Source organism: Dendrobates tinctorius, unplaced genomic scaffold (assembly GCF_039654945.1).
Source record: "Dendrobates tinctorius isolate UK_male_01 unplaced genomic scaffold, ASM3965494v1 ptg000029l, whole genome shotgun sequence".
Taxonomy (NCBI): domain Eukaryota; kingdom Metazoa; phylum Chordata; class Amphibia; order Anura; family Dendrobatidae; genus Dendrobates; species Dendrobates tinctorius.
In genome coordinates, this window is record NW_027361697.1 from 40,738,772 (window position 1) to 40,761,511 (window position 22,740).

The 22,740-nt window shown below is 44.2% G+C and overlaps 2 protein-coding genes across 3 annotated transcripts in view; one reads left to right on the forward strand and one right to left on the reverse strand.

Annotated features, from left to right (window-relative positions):
• Window positions 1-19,019, forward strand: TRMT13 (tRNA methyltransferase 13 homolog). 2 transcript variants are annotated; one of them, XM_073571642.1, is made up of 11 exons: window positions 1-115; window positions 4,235-4,281; window positions 4,356-4,417; window positions 4,562-4,621; window positions 4,942-5,011; window positions 7,631-7,737; window positions 9,803-9,970; window positions 15,311-15,377; window positions 15,458-15,532; window positions 16,731-17,106; window positions 17,202-19,019. In XM_073571642.1, the coding sequence occupies exons 1-11, from the start codon at window positions 30-32 to the stop codon at window positions 17,389-17,391; spliced, it is 1,308 nt and encodes a 435-aa protein (XP_073427743.1). In that variant the 5' UTR covers window positions 1-29; the 3' UTR covers window positions 17,392-19,019. The 2 variants fall into 2 exon arrangements, with proteins under 2 accessions (XP_073427743.1, XP_073427744.1); XM_073571643.1 differs by having other exon boundaries at window positions 58-295; window positions 4,351-4,417.
• The window catches only part of LRRC39 (leucine rich repeat containing 39), a 14,408-nt gene continuing 9,272 nt past the window's right edge, over window positions 17,605-22,740 (reverse strand). Inside the window, 2 exon segments of the mRNA XM_073571644.1 lie at window positions 17,605-17,666; window positions 18,858-18,994. Of these exon segments, the coding sequence (XP_073427745.1) occupies window positions 17,605-17,666; window positions 18,858-18,994 (199 nt within the window).

Below are 22,740 nucleotides of genomic sequence, written 5' to 3' on the forward strand. Positions count from 1 at the left end.
AGCGTGCTGACGTCACGACGCATTGGACTATGCAGCGCCATGTCATGTGTGGGAACGTGACGTGTCACCTCCTGGTCGTCCATGTTTTTTGTGGGAACGTCTGGATGGACGGAAGGTAGGAAAGTGTACTACAGGAGTGATGGATGAGCAGATCCATCTGTCCGCGGATCCCAGCCAGGCTGCCGGGCCCACACCGGGGAGATGCGGCCATTACGTCCAGAGGAAGAGGCGTTACTGCAAGATGATCCCAGGCGAAGGGAAAAAGTATTGTGGGGAGCATGCTGAGAATGGGGAGGTGAGGTGTATGTCTGCTCCTGTATAGAGGCATAGGGATCAGTGGGGGTGACGTGTATGTCTGCTCCTGGGTACATGTATGGATACATAGGGATCAGTGGGGGTGACGTGTATGTCTGTTCCTGGGTACATGTATGGATACGTAGGGATCAGTGGGGGTGACGTGTATGTCTGCTCCTGTGTACATGTATGGATACATAGGGATCAGTGGGGGGTGAGGTGTATGTCTGCTCCTGTGTATATGTATGGATATATAGGGATCAGTGGGAGGTGAGGTGTATGTCTGCTCCTGGGTACATGTATGGATACATAGGGATCAGTGGGGGGTGACGTGTATGTCTGCTCCTGGGTACATGTATGGATACATAGGGATCAGTGGGGGTGACGTGTATGTCTGCTCCTGTGTACATGTATGGATACATAGGGATCAGTGGGGGGTGAGGTGTATGTCTGCTCCTGTGTATATGTATGGATATATAGGGATCAGTGGGAGGTGAGGTGTATGTCTGCTCCTGGGTACATGTATGGATACATAGGGATCAGTAGGGGTGAGGTGTATGTCTGCTCCTGGTACATGTATGGATACATAGGGATCAGTAGGGGTGAGGTGTATGTCTGCTCCTGGTACATGTATGGATACATAGGGATCAGTGGGGGGTGATGTGTATGTCTGCTCCTGGGTACATGTATGGATACATAGGGATCAGTGGGGGGTGACGTGTATGTCTGCTCCTGGGTACATGTATGGATACATAGGGATCAGTGGGGGTGAGGTGTATGTCTGCTCCTGTGTACATGTATGGATACATAGGGATCAGTGGGGGGTGACGTGTATGGATACATAGGGATCAGTGGGGGTGACGTGTATGTCTGCTCCTGTGTACATGTATGGATACATAGGGATCAGTGGGGGTGACGTGTATGTCTGCTACTGGGTACGTGTATGGATACATAGGGATCAGTGGGGGTGACGTGTAGGTCTGCTCCTGTGTACATGTATGGATACATAGGGATCAGTGGGGGGTGAGGTGTATGTCTGCTACTGGGTACGTGTATGGATACATAGGGATCAGTGGGGGTGACGTGTAGGTCTGCTCCTGTGTACATGTATGGATACATAGGGATCAGTGGGGGGTGAGGTGTATGTCTGCTCCTGTGTATATGTATGGATATATAGGGATCAGTGGGAGGTGAGGTGTATGTCTGCTCCTGGGTACATGTATGGATACATAGGGATCAGTGGGGGGTGACTTGTATGTCTGCTCCTGGGTACATGTATGGATACATAGGGATCAGTAGGGGTGAGGTGTATGTCTGCTCCTGGTACATGTATGGATACATAGGGATCAGTAGGGGTGAGGTGTATGTCTGCTCCTGGTACATGTATGGATACATAGGGATCAGTGGGGGGTGATGTGTATGTCTGCTCCTGGGTACATGTATGGATACATAGGGATCAGTGGGGGGTGACGTGTATGTCTGCTCCTGGTACATGTATGGATACATAGGGATCAGTGGGGGTGAGGTGTATGTCTGCTCCTGTGTACATGTATGGATACATAGGGATCAGTGGGGGGTGACGTGTATGGATACATAGGGATCAGTGGGGGTGACGTGTATGTCTGCTCCTGTGTACATGTATGGATACATAGGGATCAGTGGGGGTGACGTGTATGTCTGCTCCTGGGTACATGTATGGATACATAGGGATCAGTGGGGGTGACGTGTATGTCTGCTACTGGGTACGTGTATGGATACATAGGGATCAGTGGGGGTGACGTGTAGGTCTGCTCCTGTGTACATGTATGGATACATAGGGATCAGTGGGGGGTGAGGTGTATGTCTGCTCCTGTGTATATGTATGGATATATAGGGATCAGTGGGAGGTAAGGTGTATGTCTGCTCCTGGGTACATGTATGGATACATAGGGATCAGTGGGGGGTGACTTGTATGTCTGCTCCTGGTACATGTATGGATACATAGGGATCAGTGGGGGGTGACTTGTATGTCTGCTCCTGGTACATGTATGGATACATAGGGATCAGTAGGGGTGAGGTGTATGTCTGCTCCTGGTACATGTATGGATACATAGGGATCAGTGGGGGGTGATGTGTATGTCTGCTCCTGGGTACATGTATGGATACATAGGGATCAGTGGGGGGTGACGTGTATGTCTGCTCCTGGGTACATGTATGGATACATAGGGATCAGTGGGGGGTGACGTGTATGTCTGCTCCTGGTACATGTATGGATACATAGGGATCAGTAGGGGTGAGGTGTATGTCTGCTCCTGGTACATGTATGGATACATAGGGATCAGTGGGGGGTGATGTGTATGTCTGCTCCTGGGTACATGTATGGATACATAGGGATCAGTGGGGGGTGACGTGTATGTCTGCTCCTGGTACATGTATGGATACATAGGGATCAGTGGGGGTGAGGTGTATGTCTGCTCCTGTGTACATGTATGGATACATAGGGATCAGTGGGGGGTGACGTGTATGGATACATAGGGATCAGTGGGGGTGACGTGTATGTCTGCTCCTGTGTACATGTATGGATACATAGGGATCAGTGGGGGTGACGTGTATGTCTGCTCCTGGGTACATGTATGGATACATAGGGATCAGTGGGGGTGACGTGTATGTCTGCTACTGGGTACGTGTATGGATACATAGGGATCAGTGGGGGTGACGTGTAGGTCTGCTCCTGTGTACATGTATGGATACATAGGGATCAGTGGGGGGTGAGGTGTATGTCTGCTCCTGTGTATATGTATGGATATATAGGGATCAGTGGGAGGTAAGGTGTATGTCTGCTCCTGGGTACATGTATGGATACATAGGGATCAGTGGGGGGTGACTTGTATGTCTGCTCCTGGTACATGTATGGATACATAGGGATCAGTGGGGGGTGACTTGTATGTCTGCTCCTGGTACATGTATGGATACATAGGGATCAGTAGGGGTGAGGTGTATGTCTGCTCCTGGTACATGTATGGATACATAGGGATCAGTGGGGGGTGATGTGTATGTCTGCTCCTGGGTACATGTATGGATACATAGGGATCAGTGGGGGTGACGTGTATGTCTGCTCCTGTGTACATGTATGGATACATAGGGATCAGTGGGGGTGACGTGTATGTCTGCTCCTGGGTACATGTATGGATACATAGGGATCAGTGGGGGTGACGTGTATGTCTGCTCCTGTGTACATGTATGGATACATAGGGATCAGTGGGGGGTGACGTGTATGTCTGCTCCTGGGTACATGTATGGATACATAGGGATCAGTGGGGGTGACGTGTATGTCTGCTCCTGTGTACATGTATGGATACATAGGGATCAGTGGGGGTGACGTGTATGTCTGCTCCTGTTTACATGTATGGATACATAGGGATCAGTGGGGGGTGACGTGTATGTCTGCTCCTGGGTACATGTATGGAAACCAATGAGTCAGATCCAGTCTATTGCTGCCTACGTCCCTCAGGTTGAAAAATTGACTGAAATGCATCCACCATGAAGTCATAATGAAATAGGTGATTTCTTGAGGACAGATTTCTTCTAGGTGTGTGCACACGATCAGTAATTGACGATTACAGTTGGCACTCATTCTGCCAGGGAGGAATGCGCCAACATTATTGGGAGGCGAGTCTCGGGCCGTCTGTGCACCACATAGTGATATCGATGCGAGTTCTGAGCTGATGAAGACTTCTGCTCTAATCCTTGGTCATTTCTATAAATTCCCCCATCCTAGCTCTGACTTCTGAGGAGAGTGCCATGTGTGGCACACAGGATGTAAAAGCTGCATATTTTTGCTTACAGTGAAGTTTGGCATACATAAACATATGCACACTTTTTTTTTCCATTCTAAGAAACACCATAAAACTAGTGCGGGGTCCGTGATAAATGTCTCCCATGGTCTGTGCCTTTATTCCAGGAGCAGAGCAGCAGAATCAGGATCCCCTGTCCTCTGGACCCCAAGCAGTGAGTCTCCATGATTAGATACAATGACATTATGGCAGGCGGGTTTTACATTCTTCTCTTTTTTTCTAGCACAGTTTATAAAGATCAGCTCCAAAAACATCTAAAGAAATGCAACTCCAGAGAGAAGCCCCAGCCAGTAAGTATGGACGCCGGCTCTGCTTCTGCACTTCACCACTCTCTGTATCCATAATGCATAAAAGGGTTTGCGTTTTAATGACCAATTATTCAAAATATTTTTCTAAAATTGTCTTCACAGTTTTTTATGTTGTTTTTTTAACAGGTATTTTATGTGCGCAATGTGAATGCTGGATTGGTGACGTTGGAGGCGAGTCCCGAACAGGTAGGCTGGGTCAGATGCTGACTGCACAATGGGGGTCATCTAACCCCGACCTGGCAGGTGAGGAGAGCAGCCATGGGGCACATTAGAGTGAGGAGTGCAGAGATGGTGGCACTTGTGATCCACTCTCCCCGTTCAAGCCCATGGCAGTTCTGGAATCGGCAGAACCAACCTGACTGTTCCCATTGCTTCCATTACAGCTTTAGTCTTTTGAATCTGCTTGATAAATGTCGGACTCATAATCAAGCAGAGATACAGATGTGAACACCCCTTCTTGCTAAGTTTGAGGGGCTGACAAATACTTGTCCATTTATTGCTTTCAGATGAGCCTTAGTTCCTTGTCTAAAGAAGATCTGAAGAAGCTTATAGATACACTGGTGCAGGTCACTAATGGTGAGTGATTAGGGTCAAGATCCCACTATTACTGTCACTTATGTGAATGGGTGCTTGTCATGGTCCCTATCCACTGTACGGAGAGCGAGTGTCCAGACATTGCTCCCAATAGATTGCCTGGGATTAGGAATGATGGCCTGGTTTGACAAGGGGGACAACTTATGTTTTACAGAGATGGATGTGCTTGCATTCTGACCGGTTTTCCACCAGACCCTGTCCGTCCTCCACACGTACACCTAAATCTTATATTATTGTGGCATTTGTCACTACCACGTCAGATATATTTCCATACATATAAACTATATGGAGAAAATATTGGGATTGGTGTCGTAATCATTGATTTCTATTTCTTGATTCAGTCCCATTGCCCTCAGCGAATCACACCCGGCCCCTCGCCATGCCATCTGCTTTTACTAACATTTGTGAAAGAATGACTTGTAGAGTAGAGCTGCTGGACGGGAGCCCTGAGAAGCGCCTCCTGACATTGGCAGATTCTCTTTAATTTGCCAGATCTGATGGACATCATCATTGCAGAGTGAGGAACATGGGATGTCATGCCAGGCCGGCTAATCAGAAGAGCTGCCGATGCCGGGAAGTAGTAGGTGGCTCTACGAGCTCCCACCCAGCGACCATAGATTACTGACATGCCTGATGGATCTGGGTCCTACAAATCAACTTGCCCCAACTCTACTGAAAAGCTCACTGATACCAGCATGACACCTCCATTGTAACAAGTTATAAGGTGATATTTCTTCCTTTCTAAATATTCCATTATCATGTGTGGGTGATGTTATTGAAAAGTGGAGGCATTTAGGAACACCAGAAACTCAGCCACAAAGTGGAGACCATGTAAAGTTACATAGCGGGGTCTGAGAAGTAGAGGGCTTAAAAGTCACCAACACTCTACTGACCCCATAGCTGCAGAGTCCAGACCTGCTCTGGCGTTAACTTCTGTGCAAAACATTGCACTAGGAACTTCATGTCCTGGATATCCACACAGCAAAAAGGGAATAAAAAAGGCAAAAATCTAGCAAAAAAAAGGCAGCCACTTTTACCAACATAATGGCTAATTTTTTTTTAAAGTGTTTTGTGTCCTTTTTGCTTTTTTGTGTAGGGACTCTCAAAACAATGAGGACCCTTGACGTGGGTTGCGAGCTTATGTGTTTTGGCCAAAATATCATTGACCTTGTAAACTAGGATGCCTCTCCCTGCGGGTGCACTGAGCAGTCAGACACTGTCTGCTACATCTCTGTGACTGGCTCCATATACAAGCCTTAGGCCTCTTTCACACTTCAGTCTTTTACAATCAGTCACAATCCGCCAGGTTTTGAAAAAAACGGATCCTCAATTTTCTTTTGAGGATCCGTTTTTTTCTCCATTGACTTTCATTAATGGCGGATTGTGACGGATTGCTGTCCGTTGCATCCGTTTTTTTTGAGGATCCGCCAAAAGTTGCTGTCCGTCACCATCCTCAAAGATTTCAAAACGGAGCTTGCAACGTTTTTTTTTTTTCTGGCGGATCTCTCTCTCTCTCTCTCTCTCTCCTTTAAAATTCTTCATTTTGCGGATCCGTCAAAAAAACGGATGGGTGGCATCCGTTGTCATCAGTTCTAAAACGGATCCAGCATCCGTCCTTTTGGCGGATTTTGACTGATGCAAAAAACTGAAGTGTGAAAGAGGCCTTATCCGTGTGCAATTCTAAACACATGTGACCCCCCTGTAAGAATGGTAGGCTTGTGAGTGGTTGCTTCATCAGTATTTTGCACCTGTGTTGCCTCCACCTTTTATCAGGGTGGTCTGCTGCATCCTGTAAGTGCATTAGTTATCTGGCAAGACATTTTGGACAGTTGGAGCTTCCAACTTTATGAGAACACTTTGAGAAAGGTTCTTTTCTGTCCCCCATGACTTTGCCCCAGTACACAAACTAAGGTCCAAAGGTATGGTTGAATGAGACCGATGTGGAAGAAGTTGACCTGCTGCACAGAGTCCTGATCTCATCCTCATCCAATACCTTTGAGATGAGCAAGACCAAAGATTTAAAGACAGACTCTTCTTCTGGATGAGGCATGCAAAATTTCCCACACACAATTTGAAAATCTAGTAGAAACCCTTCCCAGCTCAGAACAGTGGGGGCCCTTGTAGCTGGAAGGTGGGGGCCAAATCTGTATTAATACATATTGATTTAGAATGGGATGCCATAAGCGCCTGTAGGTGTAACGTCCCAACACTTTGTCCATATAGTGTGTTTCCCTGTAGTGGGGCGTATTTCTTAGTGCTACCTAATTCTTAGATTGGGCAGTTTTATTGTGTTCCAGATATGTGCACCGTATGTTCTGCACACAGTCTGCAAAACAATGTTTCAGCCATTACCCCATGTACAGGAGAGCAGTTGGGGCCAAGCACTCCTGTGCTTTGTATGAGGAAAGCTCCAGGAGAGCACCTCGATCTGCAGTCTGAAATCGGTCACGCCTGATGGACATCGTCCCCAGCGATCATTCGGCCGGAACCCCCATACACGTTAAGAGTGTCGGCTGAGCCCGTCATTGTCGGCAGGATAGTCCAATAGCCCTTTAATGTGTACGGGGGGCCTTACACTGTTATACTTTCTTACATTTACAGACTTGGACCCCCCACTGCCAGACCAGAAGCTCTGTCACCCAGCATTACACGAAGCGCTTAATGACCCCGCCAATGGAGATTCGGCCTCCAAGCATCTCAAACAACAGGTACAGCCTTTGCCACTGGACTTCTTGTCATCTTCAGTGGGTTTCTAGGTTATGGGGTCTACAAATAAAGACAAAATTGATGCTTTCTTCACCTGGTTCGCCATGACAGTGTGAGTCTATGCACCATTATTTCATGTGCAAAACTACAACTCCCAGTATGCTCCAACAGCCATTGTGCTTCTATAACATCTAGGAAAACACAAATGTGAGACCATTGCATCTAAAATGCAGGCTCTACACAGTAATCTATGTATGGCAGCCCGCAGAATACAGAACCACATTTTCCACCCAATTAAATTTTTGTTTTGGACACCAGACTAAAAATACTGCGAACATTTAAACTCAAAATCTCCCCCCTTCTCGAGATTTGACCTCCCGAGGCTAGGCTCTATACAAATAAAGGAGAAATGGATGGGTGTCTATAGTCGATAAGGTGGGGCCAACCTGATAAGTCGCTCTAAAGTCTGTAGTTATAGCAATGGCTGTTACAGAAGTAACTGGGGCCTCGTTAATGAGAATTGCCTCATGTTAAGATTGAACTCTGGTTGTTATAGGAAACTAGAATAGTTTTCAGTATTAAAGCTGCTGAGGTAAAGTGAAAGCTGAGCTCTGATTGGTTGCAATGGACAACTAGAACAGTCTGACTGTGAGGCAGTCACACATTTTCTGCTTTATATATACACGGCTCAAAAAATAAAGGGAAAACTTAAACAACACAATGTAACTCCAAGTCAGTCTAGTTATGAAGCAACATAGATTGTGAACCAAGTTCTCCTGCTGTTGTGCAAATGGAACAACAGGTAAAAATGATAGGCAATTAGCTAGACAACCACTATAAAGGAGTGGCTCTGCAGGGGGTGACCACAGACCATTTATCTGTTCTCATTCTCTTTGACTGTTTTGGTCGCTTTTTCATTTTGTCATTGCTCACACCACTTGAGGTACAGTGGTATATGAGACTGTGTCTACAGTACAACCCACAGAAGTTGCTCAGGTAGTGCAGCTCATCCAGGATGGCACATCAATGAGAGCTGTGGCAAAAAGGGTAGCTGTGTCTGTCAGTACAGTGTCCATAGCATGGAGCAGATACCAGGAGACGTGGAGGGGAGGGCAACAACACAGCAGCAGGACTGCTATCTCCTCCTTTGTGCAAGGCGGCGCAGTGCCAGAGCCCTGCAAAACGACCTCTAGCACGCCATTAACATCCATGTGTCTGCTCAAATTGTCAAAAACAGACTCCATGAGGGTGATATGAGTGCACGACATCCACCAGTGGGTTTTTGGCATACAGCCCAACACTGTGCAGGGCGATTAGCATTTACTAAAGAACACCAGGATTGGCAGATTCAACATTGGCACCCTGTGTTCTTCACGGATGAGAGCAGGTTTACACTGAGCATATGTGACAGTGTCTGTAGACACCGTGGAGAACGTTCTGTTGCCTGCAACATCCTCCAGCATGACCAGTTTGGCACTGGGTCACTAATGGTGTGGAGAGGCTTTTCTTTGTAGGGCCGCACAGTCCTCCATGTTCTAGCCAGAGGTACCTTGACTGCCATTAGTTACATGGATGAGATCCTCAGACCCATTGTGAGACCACATTCAGGTGCACTGGGCCCTGGGTTCCTTCTGATGCATGATAATGCTAGGCCTCATGTGGCTGGAGTGTGTCAGCAGTTCCCGCATGATGAAGGCATTGAAGCTATGGACTGGCCAGACCTGAGTCCAATTGAGCACATCTGGGACATCATGTCTTGCTCCATCCACCAACGCCAAATTTTAAATGCTGTAAACTTCAGAGTGAAACTGAAAATGTAACCTTAGCAAGCGTAACCAACAAATTACCATATTTTCCGCGAGTGAAGCATTAGGTAATGTGCTAGTGTATAATAATAATAGTGTATACATCTATCTTGCATACATTTTGTATAGGTCCTGGTTTTGTGTGCACCTCGTTGTTACATCTTTCCACATTGCGTGTAATATTTTCCACGTTGCTTGATCATCATTGTATGACATGTTCTCTGTGTAGCCAGAGGGGTAATAAATGCTTTTCTTATCGCAGGGCTCTATTTTGGGTCACTTGGAAAGACTAGATTTGCTTGGCCAGTCTGGTTGTTTTGTAGAGTTTGGAGCAGGCAGAGGAAAGTTGTCACACTGGGTGAACCTCGCCACTCAAGACGCTGAAAATGTCCACTTTCTTCTGGTGGAAAGAGCCACAACCAGGTTTAAGGTGAGAGTGTGCGCGCCGTCTGCCTGACAAATCCACTAAAAAACTGCAGTCAGTATATTTGTGCACATCCAACAACACTACAGGTGACTTCTACTGACAGTGACGTCATGGCTACAACACTTGTTAGCGCTGCTGCCAATCGCTGGACTCAACAGCTTGTACCATCGACACCACCACCGAGCCCAGGCTGCACTGGTGATATCACATCTACAGTGCTCGTAACCACTACAGCCAACGGCTTGTGACATCTACATCCAGTTATGAAGCTTTGCAGATCACTTTATTGGTGGATTTCATTGCAGTCCTATTGAAAAATTGCATGCAAGTGGCTTCAAACTCCTGCCTTTCCCCTGCCCATCATTAGCTGCACTGATATCAGCACATACTCATTTGGAGTACAGATGATGGCAGTGGGGAAGGGTCAGCACCTGTCTCCTCCGAGTGTTCTACTTATCAGAACAGCCACCTGCAGCAGCTAATCCCCTGAAACACCACATTCACACATCCCTGAGTCACGGTCCATAATTCATGGACCAGCCATAGGTCTGCAACCTCGTATATACCTATGAGATAATAAAGTTCAGGTCAGGAGATAAACGACCTGTCCATAAATCCCAACCCGTGTCTGGTCCATACACAAATGTGTGAATGAGGCTTGAGTGAGACCGGTGCTAAGCGGCCCATCACTGCCATCATCTGTACTACAAATGAATGCATTCTGACATCAGTGCAGTGAAGGCAGGCAGGAGAAAATGGGGATTAGGACGCCAATTATATGCAACTTTTTACAGGAATTATGACAAATCCTCAAAGTGATTTGCAAAGTTTCATACATTTCCATGTTGGACAAAGTTACCCTTCAATCATTCCTTTCATTGTCCTGTATTTTTTCTTTTTTTTAATTATTCTTATGATTGTTTGCTGCAAAAGCATTACAGATAATGTTGCACGAGTAACCGTCGTTTGTACATGTGAACATAAGGTCAGTCGTTCTCAAAAATCTCAATTTCTGGGTAAAATGTGTATTCAGTGTAGAGAGATAGGAGATGACAGTTACTACTAGAAAGATTCTGTACATGAGGGAGGAGCTCTGCTTCTAGCGCCTCCCCTTTTTCCCACTACATAGGAAATGACAGTTACTAGTAAGATTCTATACATGAAGGAGGAGCTCTGATTCTAGCTCCTCCCCTTTTCCCATTCCATAGGAAATTACAGTTAGGCTATGTGCACACGTACTTTTTTGTCCTGCGGGTTTTTCCGCGCAGATTTTAAGAAATCCGCAGGTCAAATGACTTGCATTTTTTCCTGCGAATTTCTTCCTTTTTTATTGCGGTTTTTGTGCGGTTTTCCACTGCGGTTTTCCCCCTGTGGATTTGGAGAATGGAGCAGGTGGAAAACCGCACAAAAGAAGTGACATGCTGCTTTTTTTTGTGCAGCACAAAAACCGCGCGGAAAAAAACGCAGCGTGTGCACAGCATTTTTTTTTTCCATTGATTTACATGCTACTGTAAATCACACTGCGGATCTGCAGCGTTTCTGCGTGGTAAAATCCGCTGCGAATCCGCAGGAAAAATGCATCGTGTGCACATGGCCTTACAACTAGTAAGATTCTATACATGAGGGAGGAGCTCTGCTTCTAGCTCCTCCCCTTTTCCCCTGCTACCTAGGAAATTAGTTACTAGTAAGATTCAATACATGAGGGAGGAGCTCTGCTTCTAGCTCCTCCCCTTTTCCCCTGCTACCTAGGAAATTAGTTACTAGTAAGATTCAATACATGAGGGAGGAACTCTGCTTCTAGCTCTTCCCTTTTTCCCTGCTACCTAGGAAATGACAGTTACTAGTAAGATTCTATACATGAGGGAGGAGCTCTGCTTCTAGCTCCTCCCCTTTTCCCGCTACATAGGAAATGAGAGTAACTACTGATCTGTTTCTGTCTGTTCCTTGAAAACACAAATTGAGAATTCTGAAAGAAGCCGATTTCTCTCATAAGATATATTACAAAGTTACTTTTTTCATGTGTAGTATAGATTTATGTAATAAAAAGTAGGAGAAAAACATACTAACGCCCTGATGATGGTGTGAGAAGTCAAAAAGCAGCAGACAGAAAGTGAGCCCTGTGTGCGAGCCCGTGGAGGGGCATTAATGAGTGAACGTATGATGCTGTCGCAGTACTGACTTCAAAACCAAAACGGTTAAAAAAAAAAAAAAATACAATAATGTGACGGGAGCTTGGGATGATCATGATTTTTATATATACCAAAAATCAAAATATACATAATGAAACAAATAACTTAAGCCCCCGTTACACACTGCGATATCGCTAGCAATATCGCTGTAAAGTCACCGATTTTGTGACGTTATAGTGATATTACTAGCGATATCGCTGTGTCTGATACTTACCTCCGACTGGCTCCCCCGCTGGTTATCGCTGATCGCGCGAGAACGTCCTGGACTGTTTCTCGTCGTCAGCTTCCTGCGGCGCTTCCTGTGGCGCCGACGAGCGAGGCGTGGAGCCGGGTGGGAGGACGCAGGATCTGACAGGTTAGTAGCGACCCCCGACCCCAGCGATGTCACTGGTGAGACCTGCCTAAGTGGCAGCTCACTAGCGACCACCTAGCGATGCACCAGCGATCCTGACCGTGTCATATTGCTAGTCAGGATTGCTGGTGCATCGCTAGGTGTAACGGTACCCTAATCCAATTTTGCAAACACATTGCTCTTTCCAAGCTTGCTCCCTCTCACAGTGGATGACAGCAATCAGAGGATTCACGGGGAAACAGCGCTGCGTCCATCATAGCAGTCAGGTGAGAAGCATCTGCGCATCTTCCAATGACTTTATGCAGGACTATCTACATCGGATTAGTTATTTGTTCCATTATATATTTTTATTTGGAATATCTAAAAATGTATATGCACTAACTATCATTCCTATCCTATGGTATGGGTTTTTCTTTTTTGACTCTGCATTCTGATTTATCTGTTAAGTAACTGGTTCAGTTCCCAAATGGCTGTCACTGCATTCTATTTTCTTTAATCCTTTAGTTTTGAAGTCAGTAGTGCGGCAGTATCTTATGTCCATGGAATAAAACTAAAAACGATGGTTACCCTTTAATAATTGACAGTTTTTATGTGAGACACACAGTCCTGCAGGTAAATGATCTTCGCTGAATCTGAATCCCGTACATGGCGGGGTTACTATGTCTTGTGTAGTGCAATAATAAAGGCTTTCATAAGGGTGCTAACCACTGATCCACCGGGCTACCCTATATCAAATTAGTAATGTTGATGAGACTGTCGTGGCTGTCACATGTAGACAAGCAGAGGGTTTAGCCATGTTATACTGATAATTTGGGGAATTTTGATGGGTTTTCTATTCTTCATAATTACCTGTATAAGGTTATATGCATACACTATCCCTGAGGAAGTGATCACAATTTGAAAACCTCAGAAAGAGGAAAAAATCCTCAAAAAAAAAAATCAAGATAAAACCAGACCAGACAAGTTTGCAGAACCATTTGGGCCCAACTGCACCCTGAAAAAATATACAGTGCACAAAAACATATCAATATATGTAAGGTATTGGTTGATATTATGGCCATAATACGGAAGCTGGCAAACAGCGTCAAAGTTCCTTACACTTGCCAGTCCTACTCTAACATGAAAACCTCAAAAAGAGGAAAAAAATCCTCCAAAAAAAATGCTAGGTTAGGACTGGCAAGTGTAAGGAACTTTGACGCAGTTTGCCAGCTTCCGTATTATGGCCATAATATCAACCAATACCTTACATATATTGATATGTTTTTGTTTACTGTATATTTTTTCAGGGTGCAGTTGGGCCCAAATGGTTCTGCTTACTGTGGCCTCTGTTCACACGGGATGCATTCTTGTTGGCACTGGGCAGCCCCCCTATATGGTGTTACTAAGAGGTTGTGAGCCAGAAGCCCTGCATTCCCTGTGTGAACACTGCCACATGTGGATTATTTTTCTGCATTGGTGTACCACACAGCCAATCCCTGATTGTAGGCTGACTGTTTCATTTGGCATTATTGCACCTGTGCAGCTGCCATTTTATTTGGGTCGGCTGCACCCTGGTGAGTGCAGATGTATTTAGGCCTGTCTAGTTTTATCTTGATGTTATCACAATTCCCTTTATATTCTTCAATTTTCTGTGGACTAGAATAAGATAACTTAAAGGGAACCTGTCAGCAGGATTATGCTCAGTAACCTACAGACAGTGTCAGGTCGGCGCCGTTATACTGATTACAATGATACCTGGGATGATGAAATCCGTCTTGTGGTTGTTGTGTAATCTTTATTTTCAGTTTTGAGTTATTAATATGCTCCTGCCCCGGGGCGGCCTGTGGGGGTTTTCATGTGGTGCACTGATTAGGTACTAGGTATTCATCTGTATGGCTTCTGACAGGTCACTGATCCCTCACTGACCTGCCCCCTAGTTTACATAATGAATAATATGTGTGTATGTATATATATATATATATATATATCTTGAAAAAAAAAATCCAAGACACCTGCACTGCAGCATGATTGCATCTATAATGTGTATTTAATTATTTCCTTTGATGGTATTCATAATAAAAAAAACAAAAATCAGTTTGAAAATGGCAACAGCCGCGCCTGGACAGTAGCAGCTATCAACGATCCGATATACGCTACTGCGCAGGCGGTGCCATCTAGCTAGAGAAAAAAATGCCTCCAAGATGGTGGCGCCTTCACAGTAGCATCTATTGTATCGCCGATAGACACTACTGCGCAGGCGTGGTTGGCACCATCTTAGTGGAGACCATTTTTTTCTCTAGCTAGATGGCACCGCCTGCGCAATAGCATACAGTATATCAGATTGCTGATAGCTGCTAGTGCACAGACGCGTCCGGCTCCATTTTCAAACTGATTTTTTTTTTGTTTTTATGAATTTATGGATACCATCAAAATAAAGAATTACATACACTTAATAGATGCAATCATGCTGCAGCGCAGGTGCCACCGCCTGCCTGCAGAAGGGGATTTTATATATATATTCATTATGTAAACTAGGGGGCAGGTCAGTGAGGGATCAGTGACCTGTCAGCAGTCTGCATAATGAATAGGTAATCAGAGCACCACATGAAGACCCCATAAGCCGCCCCTCAGCACAAGCATATCATCAACACAAAACTGTAAATAAAGATTAAACAACAACCACAAGACAGATTTCATCACCCCAGGTATCATTGTAATCAGTATAACGGCACCGACCTGACACTGTCTGTAGGTTACTGTGCACAAACTTGCTGACAGGTTCCCTTTAAATAAAAAGTTAATGAGATGTGGTTTTGTCAACAGGTGGATGGAAAACAAAGGAAGTCGACTTTCGAGAGACTCCATATTGACATCCAGCACCTGTGTTTAGGTTGGTAAGGTATCACCAGTATTAGAGGAATCAATGATGAGATTTACATGTAACACTTGTTTTTTTTCTACATTTTTTAGATCGAGTTCCTAGTCTTGTTCAGAAACGACTTCCAGTAATTGGGATCGGTAAACACCTCTGTGGGGCAGGCACAGGTACGTCAGCGTTAGGAGGACCATCGCAGAATAGTTTCTGCTTCATTTTTTATCTTCTTGCTGCCCTGACAATATTTTTGTATAGGCAAAATATACTGGCCAGGGTTACATCGAATGGGTGCAATTGTGAGTAGTATTAGGTCCATGTTCATTTTAGGATGAAACAATAAAATTTCCATTTATGGACAGCAAGGACATCAGGCATATGGGGAAGTAAAGAAATGTGAATGTACGCTTGAAAGTTGAAAAATTTGATGTCACAGAATTTTCCCATAACTATAAGGGTATGTTCATAAGGCGTCTTTTTCTGGTGGGGTTTTTTTATTGCGTTGAAAATATTGTAAAAAGCGCAAACAGAATGCTAAAAAGAATTTTCCTATTGATTTGTATGTAAAAAAAAAAATGACACTGTGCATATGTTTTTGAACGTCTTAAACAATTTTATGCTTTCAAAGAAGCCAACACTTAAAAGAAGTCACGTGTGCAGTCTTCAGGCATGGGAAGACGCTCAACTCAAGTCAATGGGAAGGCTAAAAGATGCCTGGCTTTTTTTTGTGTAATTTGTAATGGTTTCCATCTAAAAAAAAAAAAAACACTAGCATTTACTGGATGTACAAAAAAAATCATCCAAAAAATGCTTGAAAAAGAAAAAATGAAACACGATCAAGAAACGACCAACAATGGAGAAAAGACTGTACAGGATTAGACAACATTAGAGAACAGGAGATTCCCAGAGTGTCTTCTACATCAAAAATGAATGTTTTCACCTCTGGAAAATGACGCAATGTGAACTTACCCCAAGACCTCATTCACACATCTGTGTTTAACCACATACATGAAAAAAAAAGGTATCGGACTCATCCGAATACAGACCTTGTGTCTGTTTTTACCAGCAGTGATTTTCTGGGGTGGACAAATAAATAAATGACAAAGCTTTTCTTATACTTTGCCATGTGAAATGCAGACGACACATGGTTGTCATCCATGTGCTGTACGTGTTTTTCATGGCCCTTAGGCTTGTATTGGCTCTTGTTATCGGTGATGCCGGTAAAACATGGCCATGTGAACAGCAGTATAAGATTATATCATCTCAGACAAGTCAGTCTGCACAAGGCCTAAAGCTTTGCCAATATGGAAGGCATGTATCGTTGCCTTTTTGCAGTTTTAAGTTTCTTCTGTCTTCTTCTCGTCCGGGCAGATTTGGCTCTTCGATGTCTTGTTCGTGGTCACAGTAATTCAGATGGAGAACCACAGTCAAAGCGCTCCAGGCCAGACACGGAGCAGACCATCACCGGAGGACCCACAGGTCACTGCAATGTACATGGAATTGTTATTGCCCTATGCTGCCACCATCGCTGTGATTGGCAGCACTATGTGGGCAGAGACTTTTTTGTAAAGCTAGGACTGGGGCAATGGGAATTTGGCCTTTTCCAACGAATGTCCAGCTGGGCTACGTGTGGTGCCAGGAATCCATCTCAAGGAGAGACATCCAGTGGAAAAGGAGACTCTGAGGATAAGGAAGAGCATGACATGGACCAGAGGAATAATGACTGTAATGCAGAGTCTGTGCAAGGGTGAGGACATGATGGTGACACAGTGATCCTTCTTCATATTTCTATCCTTTTCTGTATAATCTATGTAATTGCTCCCTCTCTTCTCTATTTCCCAGGTTACAACTTTCTGTTGAGGAGCGAGAGCATTTAGGACGTCTTTGCAAGCTGCTAATAGATCGTGGACGTGTGGATTACTTGGAAAAAATGGGATACGACGCCAGCTTAGAATATTATACTGAGCTGGAGGTGTCATTAGAGAACGTCATATTGACGGCAGCACCTCGGCTACATAAAGAAAACTCCTGAATTCTCCAAAAAGAATTCATCTAGTCCTCTCATTATTTAACATGATCTACAGCTAAAATTCGGACACGTTATCAGAAAAAAGGAAGTGTCGAAGTATTTTGGCGCCAATAAAATTGTGTAATGCTGAAAATTTCTATGGGACCGGCACAGGCTTATAAAGGGAAACAGAGGAAAACACGTCTTCATAGTCTACGGCTCTGTCACTGTAGTAGTTTATTGCACAAAAAGTGTCCTTCATGATAATGAGCCATCGTCTCGCTTCAGATCTTCATTATCTGCAATACAAAATGTCATTCTAGAATTACTGATAACTTGGTACAAACCCTTTTAAATACAGGTATTAGTAGTGGAAGATAAGTTGTCCCCTATACACAACAAAGGGGAAAACCTACTGATCACTGGGGGCATATAGCCTCTGAGACCCCCACTGTTGCCAGGATCAGGGCTGTCTCAAGCAATACGATAGAGAACGAATGGAGCGGAGTTGCGCATGCTCAACCTCCGGGTTATCCACACACGGCTCTGCAGTACCTTTTTATCAGGGTTAGTGGAGTTCTCAGCAGTTGGACCCCAGAAATCAGTAAGTTATCATCTATTTTATAATTTAACACTTGGCACACACCCTTTAATCCATAACCGACATTTGAGCTACAGTCATGTAGTATGCCAGCTCCATGACTGTGATGTGCGGGCTCGGGATCTGAGTCTGCATCTTTGCTGGCCCATGATGGCTTTGATATTCAGCAATCATCTGCCTCTATCAGCCGCGGGTTTAGCAAAGCTCTGTCAGTGCTGTTCAATGCTGCTGTGAGTCTCTGACAGCAGCATTAACAGTGAGTCGACAGGGGCCACGCCATTCTATTCACCCAATGAGTTGTCACGACTATCAGGGATCTGTTGAAGACACACCCTCGTGCCTGTCACGACAGAAGTCCTGTGAATGTCAGCTTCTGGCTGATGTTCATAGGAGACAGTGATTTGTGCTATATACAGCAGTACTGTGGTATCGATGTATAAAGTACAAGCGATCAGATGATCACAGGTTCAAGTCCCCTAAGGGGACTGACAAATACAAAGGTGAAAAAATGTTTTTAGAAAATATTAAAAAAAAAGTTCAAATCACCTACCTTTCCCCCCTATTAAAAATAAAGAAATTAAAAGAAATCCACACGTGGTATCGTTACATCTGTAAAAGTCCGCTCTGTCCTTTTAACCCCTCATATATATTTTCCACATTAAACTTCTGCCTTCGCTCCCACCAGCAGTGTGCCTCCATCAAGGGTTATGACACCGGCTACAGGGTTTATGAAACTGTTGACTCTTTGACATCCCATTTAATTTACAAATGGTAACCTCTTTTACATTTCCACATGGAACAGTTCTCTTTGGTTTAATAATGTGTAGATACAGTGGCATGGAGTTTTCATATGGTCACTGACCCTGAGACCTGTTACCTTAGACCTTACCTGTCCCCCCACTATTTCTGCTCTCTTGTATATAGGCATTCATGAACTGCAATCCAAACTGCTCTCTCTCTTCTTCATCTTCACTCGGGGGTAGTGAAACTTTCAGCTCCAGAGGATTATCCCGGAAGTTTACAAACCTGTTAGAATAAAAATTTAATAATACTACCAAGTCTAGGTATTTCTTTCTCTCGTAAGGTTTGGTTATGGTTTTTTATTCTTTCAATTTTTTTTTTTATGCAAAAGTAGAAATTGTTATAAAATAAAGAAACAAGCATTACTTACTCATTAAGTCCAGCCCCATTGTTCAGGTCATCCCTATTTATACCTTCCATCATTTGCCGCTACACCCAATATATTCTGCACCAGGCTGCTGACACCAATGATCGTTTGCAGGGGTCATTTATATTGTGAACAGGACATTATCATTTCTGTTACCAGTGTCACTATTCCATCTTTCGGTGTGTCTGAACGCAGTGGGTAATAGTTCAGCCATCCAAGCTAGGGCAGGGGCGTGCTGAGCTGTCAGTATGGTGATGGATAGCTCAGCTGTCCAATCTGAGGCTGGAGCGTGCAGAGCTGTCAGTGTTTTGAATGACATTTCAGCCGGCCAATCAGGGCAGAGGCGTGCTGGGACTTCCTCCATGTGTCTCCTGTTCAGTGTAATCAGGCTACTGAGCTGGCTCTATGCCTCCAATCACTGCCAGTTGTAGCTAAGCTTTAAGTGGTGTGCGCTTGCTCTGTACTCTGTGTTCCTGTATTTGATCTTTCTTGCCTGACCTTGGACTTTCTTTGACCGTCCGTTTGCCTTGCCCCTTTGTCTTAATAATCTACCTTCCTGGAACTCCTGGCCACAAAAATCATGGGACACATTTTCTATACCAGATGAGCAGCAGGAATAAATATATGCCAAACATCGTGATACCAGCTGTCGTTTTTTCAAATATTAGAAAATGACGTTTGGAGACCTGTTCTTAGACCGAGTGAAATAAGTATTGAACATGTCTCCAATTTTCTAAGTAAATATGTTTCTAAAGGTGGTATTGATATGACCTTTTCACTAGATGTTGGTAGCAATCCATCCAATCCACACAGGCAAAGAAATCAAACCATAGATGTCCATAAATTAAGTTTTGTTTAATAATAAGAAATGATTGTCGGTAGTGGGCTGGGTTAACTTAATTAAAATGATTCTGATGCCTAAAATATTGTATATCCTGCATAATGCACCTGTCTGGATATCTCAGGGAAAATTTAGACAAATAAATGCCTTGTTCAGGGGCTTGGTGTGGAGGAAGCAACACCCTTGTATTAGGTTGGAGACCCTTCAGCGCCCTAAAGATGGTGGGGGTCTGGCCTTGCCTAATCCAGAAATATATTTCCTTGCGGCCCAGTGCCAGCACTTGAGGGGGTGGGCGCTTGAAGCGACTTCTAGCGGGATACAACACATCTTGGAAAAACTGACAAATCGGCGTCCAGTGGTACAGTGCTTGAAGGATGGATCACTGGGGGTGTTTGGGAAACTATTCCCCACATTATCTCTGATACATAACCTATGTAGGAGGGTTAAACAAATTTGGGGGGTTACTGGCCTAACCCGGTTCTCGCCGATTTGAGATAACAATAACTTACCAGAATTCAGGTCCATGGGAGGACTAGTGGGATGGCAGGCTAGAGGGATTCAGTTTGTTTTCCAGATTGTGGACCCACAGGGGCTGAAATCCTTTTCTCAGCTACAATCGGAATTTGGACTCAGTGATTCGGGTGGGTTCCATTATGCACGGATGAAGCATGCATTCATGGCTCAGAATAAGAGTGGTCATCTTGAAATTCAGAGGGATATTGTGTGGGGTTATATCCTCCCTGTATGGAGATCTGTTACATACTTTCCTATTGAAATTCCCAATTGGCGCCAGAGCTAAGTGGGAGCGTGAGTTGGGCCCCTTGGAGGATGAGAGCTGGGAATCAGCTCTGGAGTGGATAGCAAAATTGTCATTAAGTGAACCATATAGACTGTCTCAGCTTTATATAATACACAGAGTGTACAAGTCCCCGGATGTCCTGTTTAAGGCTGGACTAAAACCCACGTCTGAATGTCCTCGGTGCAGGTATATTCCACATGATGTGGACGTGTTCAAGGCTGTCCTCTTTCTGGACAGTGGTCCTGAGTCGGGTGGAGGGAGCGTACAGATGTATGATTCCAAAGGACCCAGTGGTATGCTTGTTGGGTGATGTGGAAGAGATAAGATTGGATAATATTATGAATACAGCGATAGCCAGACTACTTTATATGGCTCGGAAAGTGATCGCGAGAAACTGAATAAAAGAGGAGCCACCGTCTAGAGGAGAATATCTCAAATATGTGAAAAATACCATTATGCTAGAAAAGGGGGTTTACAAAAAAAGAGGGAAATTGGCATTGTATGAAAAGCTATGGACATCATGGTTAGAGTATGGTTAGGGTTGCGGATATATGTTGCTGGGGGCCTCGAGGAAGATTGAATATGTGGGGTGTTACCTATAATGCTACAAATGGTGGAAGGATATTAACTTTTATTTTGTTCTACAGAAGGAAATTATATGGACAATACAAGCTGTCTAATAGGGTTTTGGTGGGGGGGATGTTGTTATACGGGGTTGTTAATATGAAAATGATTGCTTTTGAAAAATTTGTATCCTAATATGCTTTCCTTAATAAAAATCTACTTGATTAAAAAAAAAAAGAAATGACGCAGGGAGAAAGTATTGAACACACGAAGAGAGATGCAAGAAGCCATGGAAATTCATGATACCAGCTGAAATCTACCAATAATTAAAAACCAATCCTGTGACATATTGAAAAATAATATCAGCTGTTTCAACTGATGGCCTATAAAAAGGTGCCTCATTACCAAGATGCCACAGAAGAAACATCTCATGATGGGTAAAACGAGGTAGCTGTCTCGTGACCTCTGCAACCTTATTGTTGCTAAACATACTGATGGCATTGGTTACAGAATAATTTGTAAACTACTGAAGGTTCCAGTGAATACTGTTGGGGCCATAATCCAAAAGTGGTAAGAGCATCATTTCCCCATAAACCGGCCACAACCAGGTGCTCCCCGCAAGATTTCAAACAAAAGTGAAAAGAATTATTGGAAGAGTTATCCAACAGCCAAGGTCCACCTGCAGAGAACTACAGAAAGACCCGGAATCAGCAGGTACAATTGTTTCAAAGAAAGCAATAGGTAATGCACTCAACCTCCATGACTTGTATGCACGTTCACCACGCAAGACTCCACTGTTCAACATTTAAACAAGCCTGTGAAATACTGGGAGAATATAGTTTGGTTTGATGAGACCAAAATTGAACTGTTTGGTTGCCATAATTCACACCATGTTTGGAGGACAAAAGACACTGCATATCACCAACAGCATACCAACAGTGAAGTTTGGAGGTGGGAACATTATGGTGTGGGGCTGTTTTTTTCCTTTCGGCACTGGCAAACTTCATATCATTGAAGGAAGGATGAATGGACAAACGTACTGAGACATTCTTAAAAAAAAAAAAAAATCTGCCATCTTCCAGGATGATGAAAATGAAATAAGGGGGAACATTTCAGTAACAGAATGATGCCAAACTCACAGCCAAGGAACCTCTCAATTGGTTTCGGACAAATAAAATAAAGCTGCTAGAATGGCCAAGCCAATCACCTGAGCTGAATCCAATAGGAAATTTATAAGGAACTAAAGCTCAGCGTTCATAGTAGGAGCCCATGGGACCTTCAGGATTTGAAGAGTGTGTGGAAGAATGGGCCAAAATCACACCTGAGCAATGCATGCGACTGGTTTCTCCATACAGGAGGCGTCTTGAAGCTGTCATCACCAACAAAAGCTTTTGTATGAC

Coding starts and splice junctions, on each gene's coding strand:
- TRMT13 (XM_073571643.1), top strand. CDS start 140: ATGGATGAGCAGATCCATCTGTCCGCGGATCCCAGCCAGGCTGCCGGG. Junction 4,418..4,561: donor CCAGAGAGAAGCCCCAGCCA/GTAAGTATGGAC, acceptor TTTTTTTAACAG/GTATTTTATGTGCGCAATGT. Junction 7,738..9,802: donor CCAAGCATCTCAAACAACAG/GTACAGCCTTTG, acceptor TTCTTATCGCAG/GGCTCTATTTTGGGTCACTT.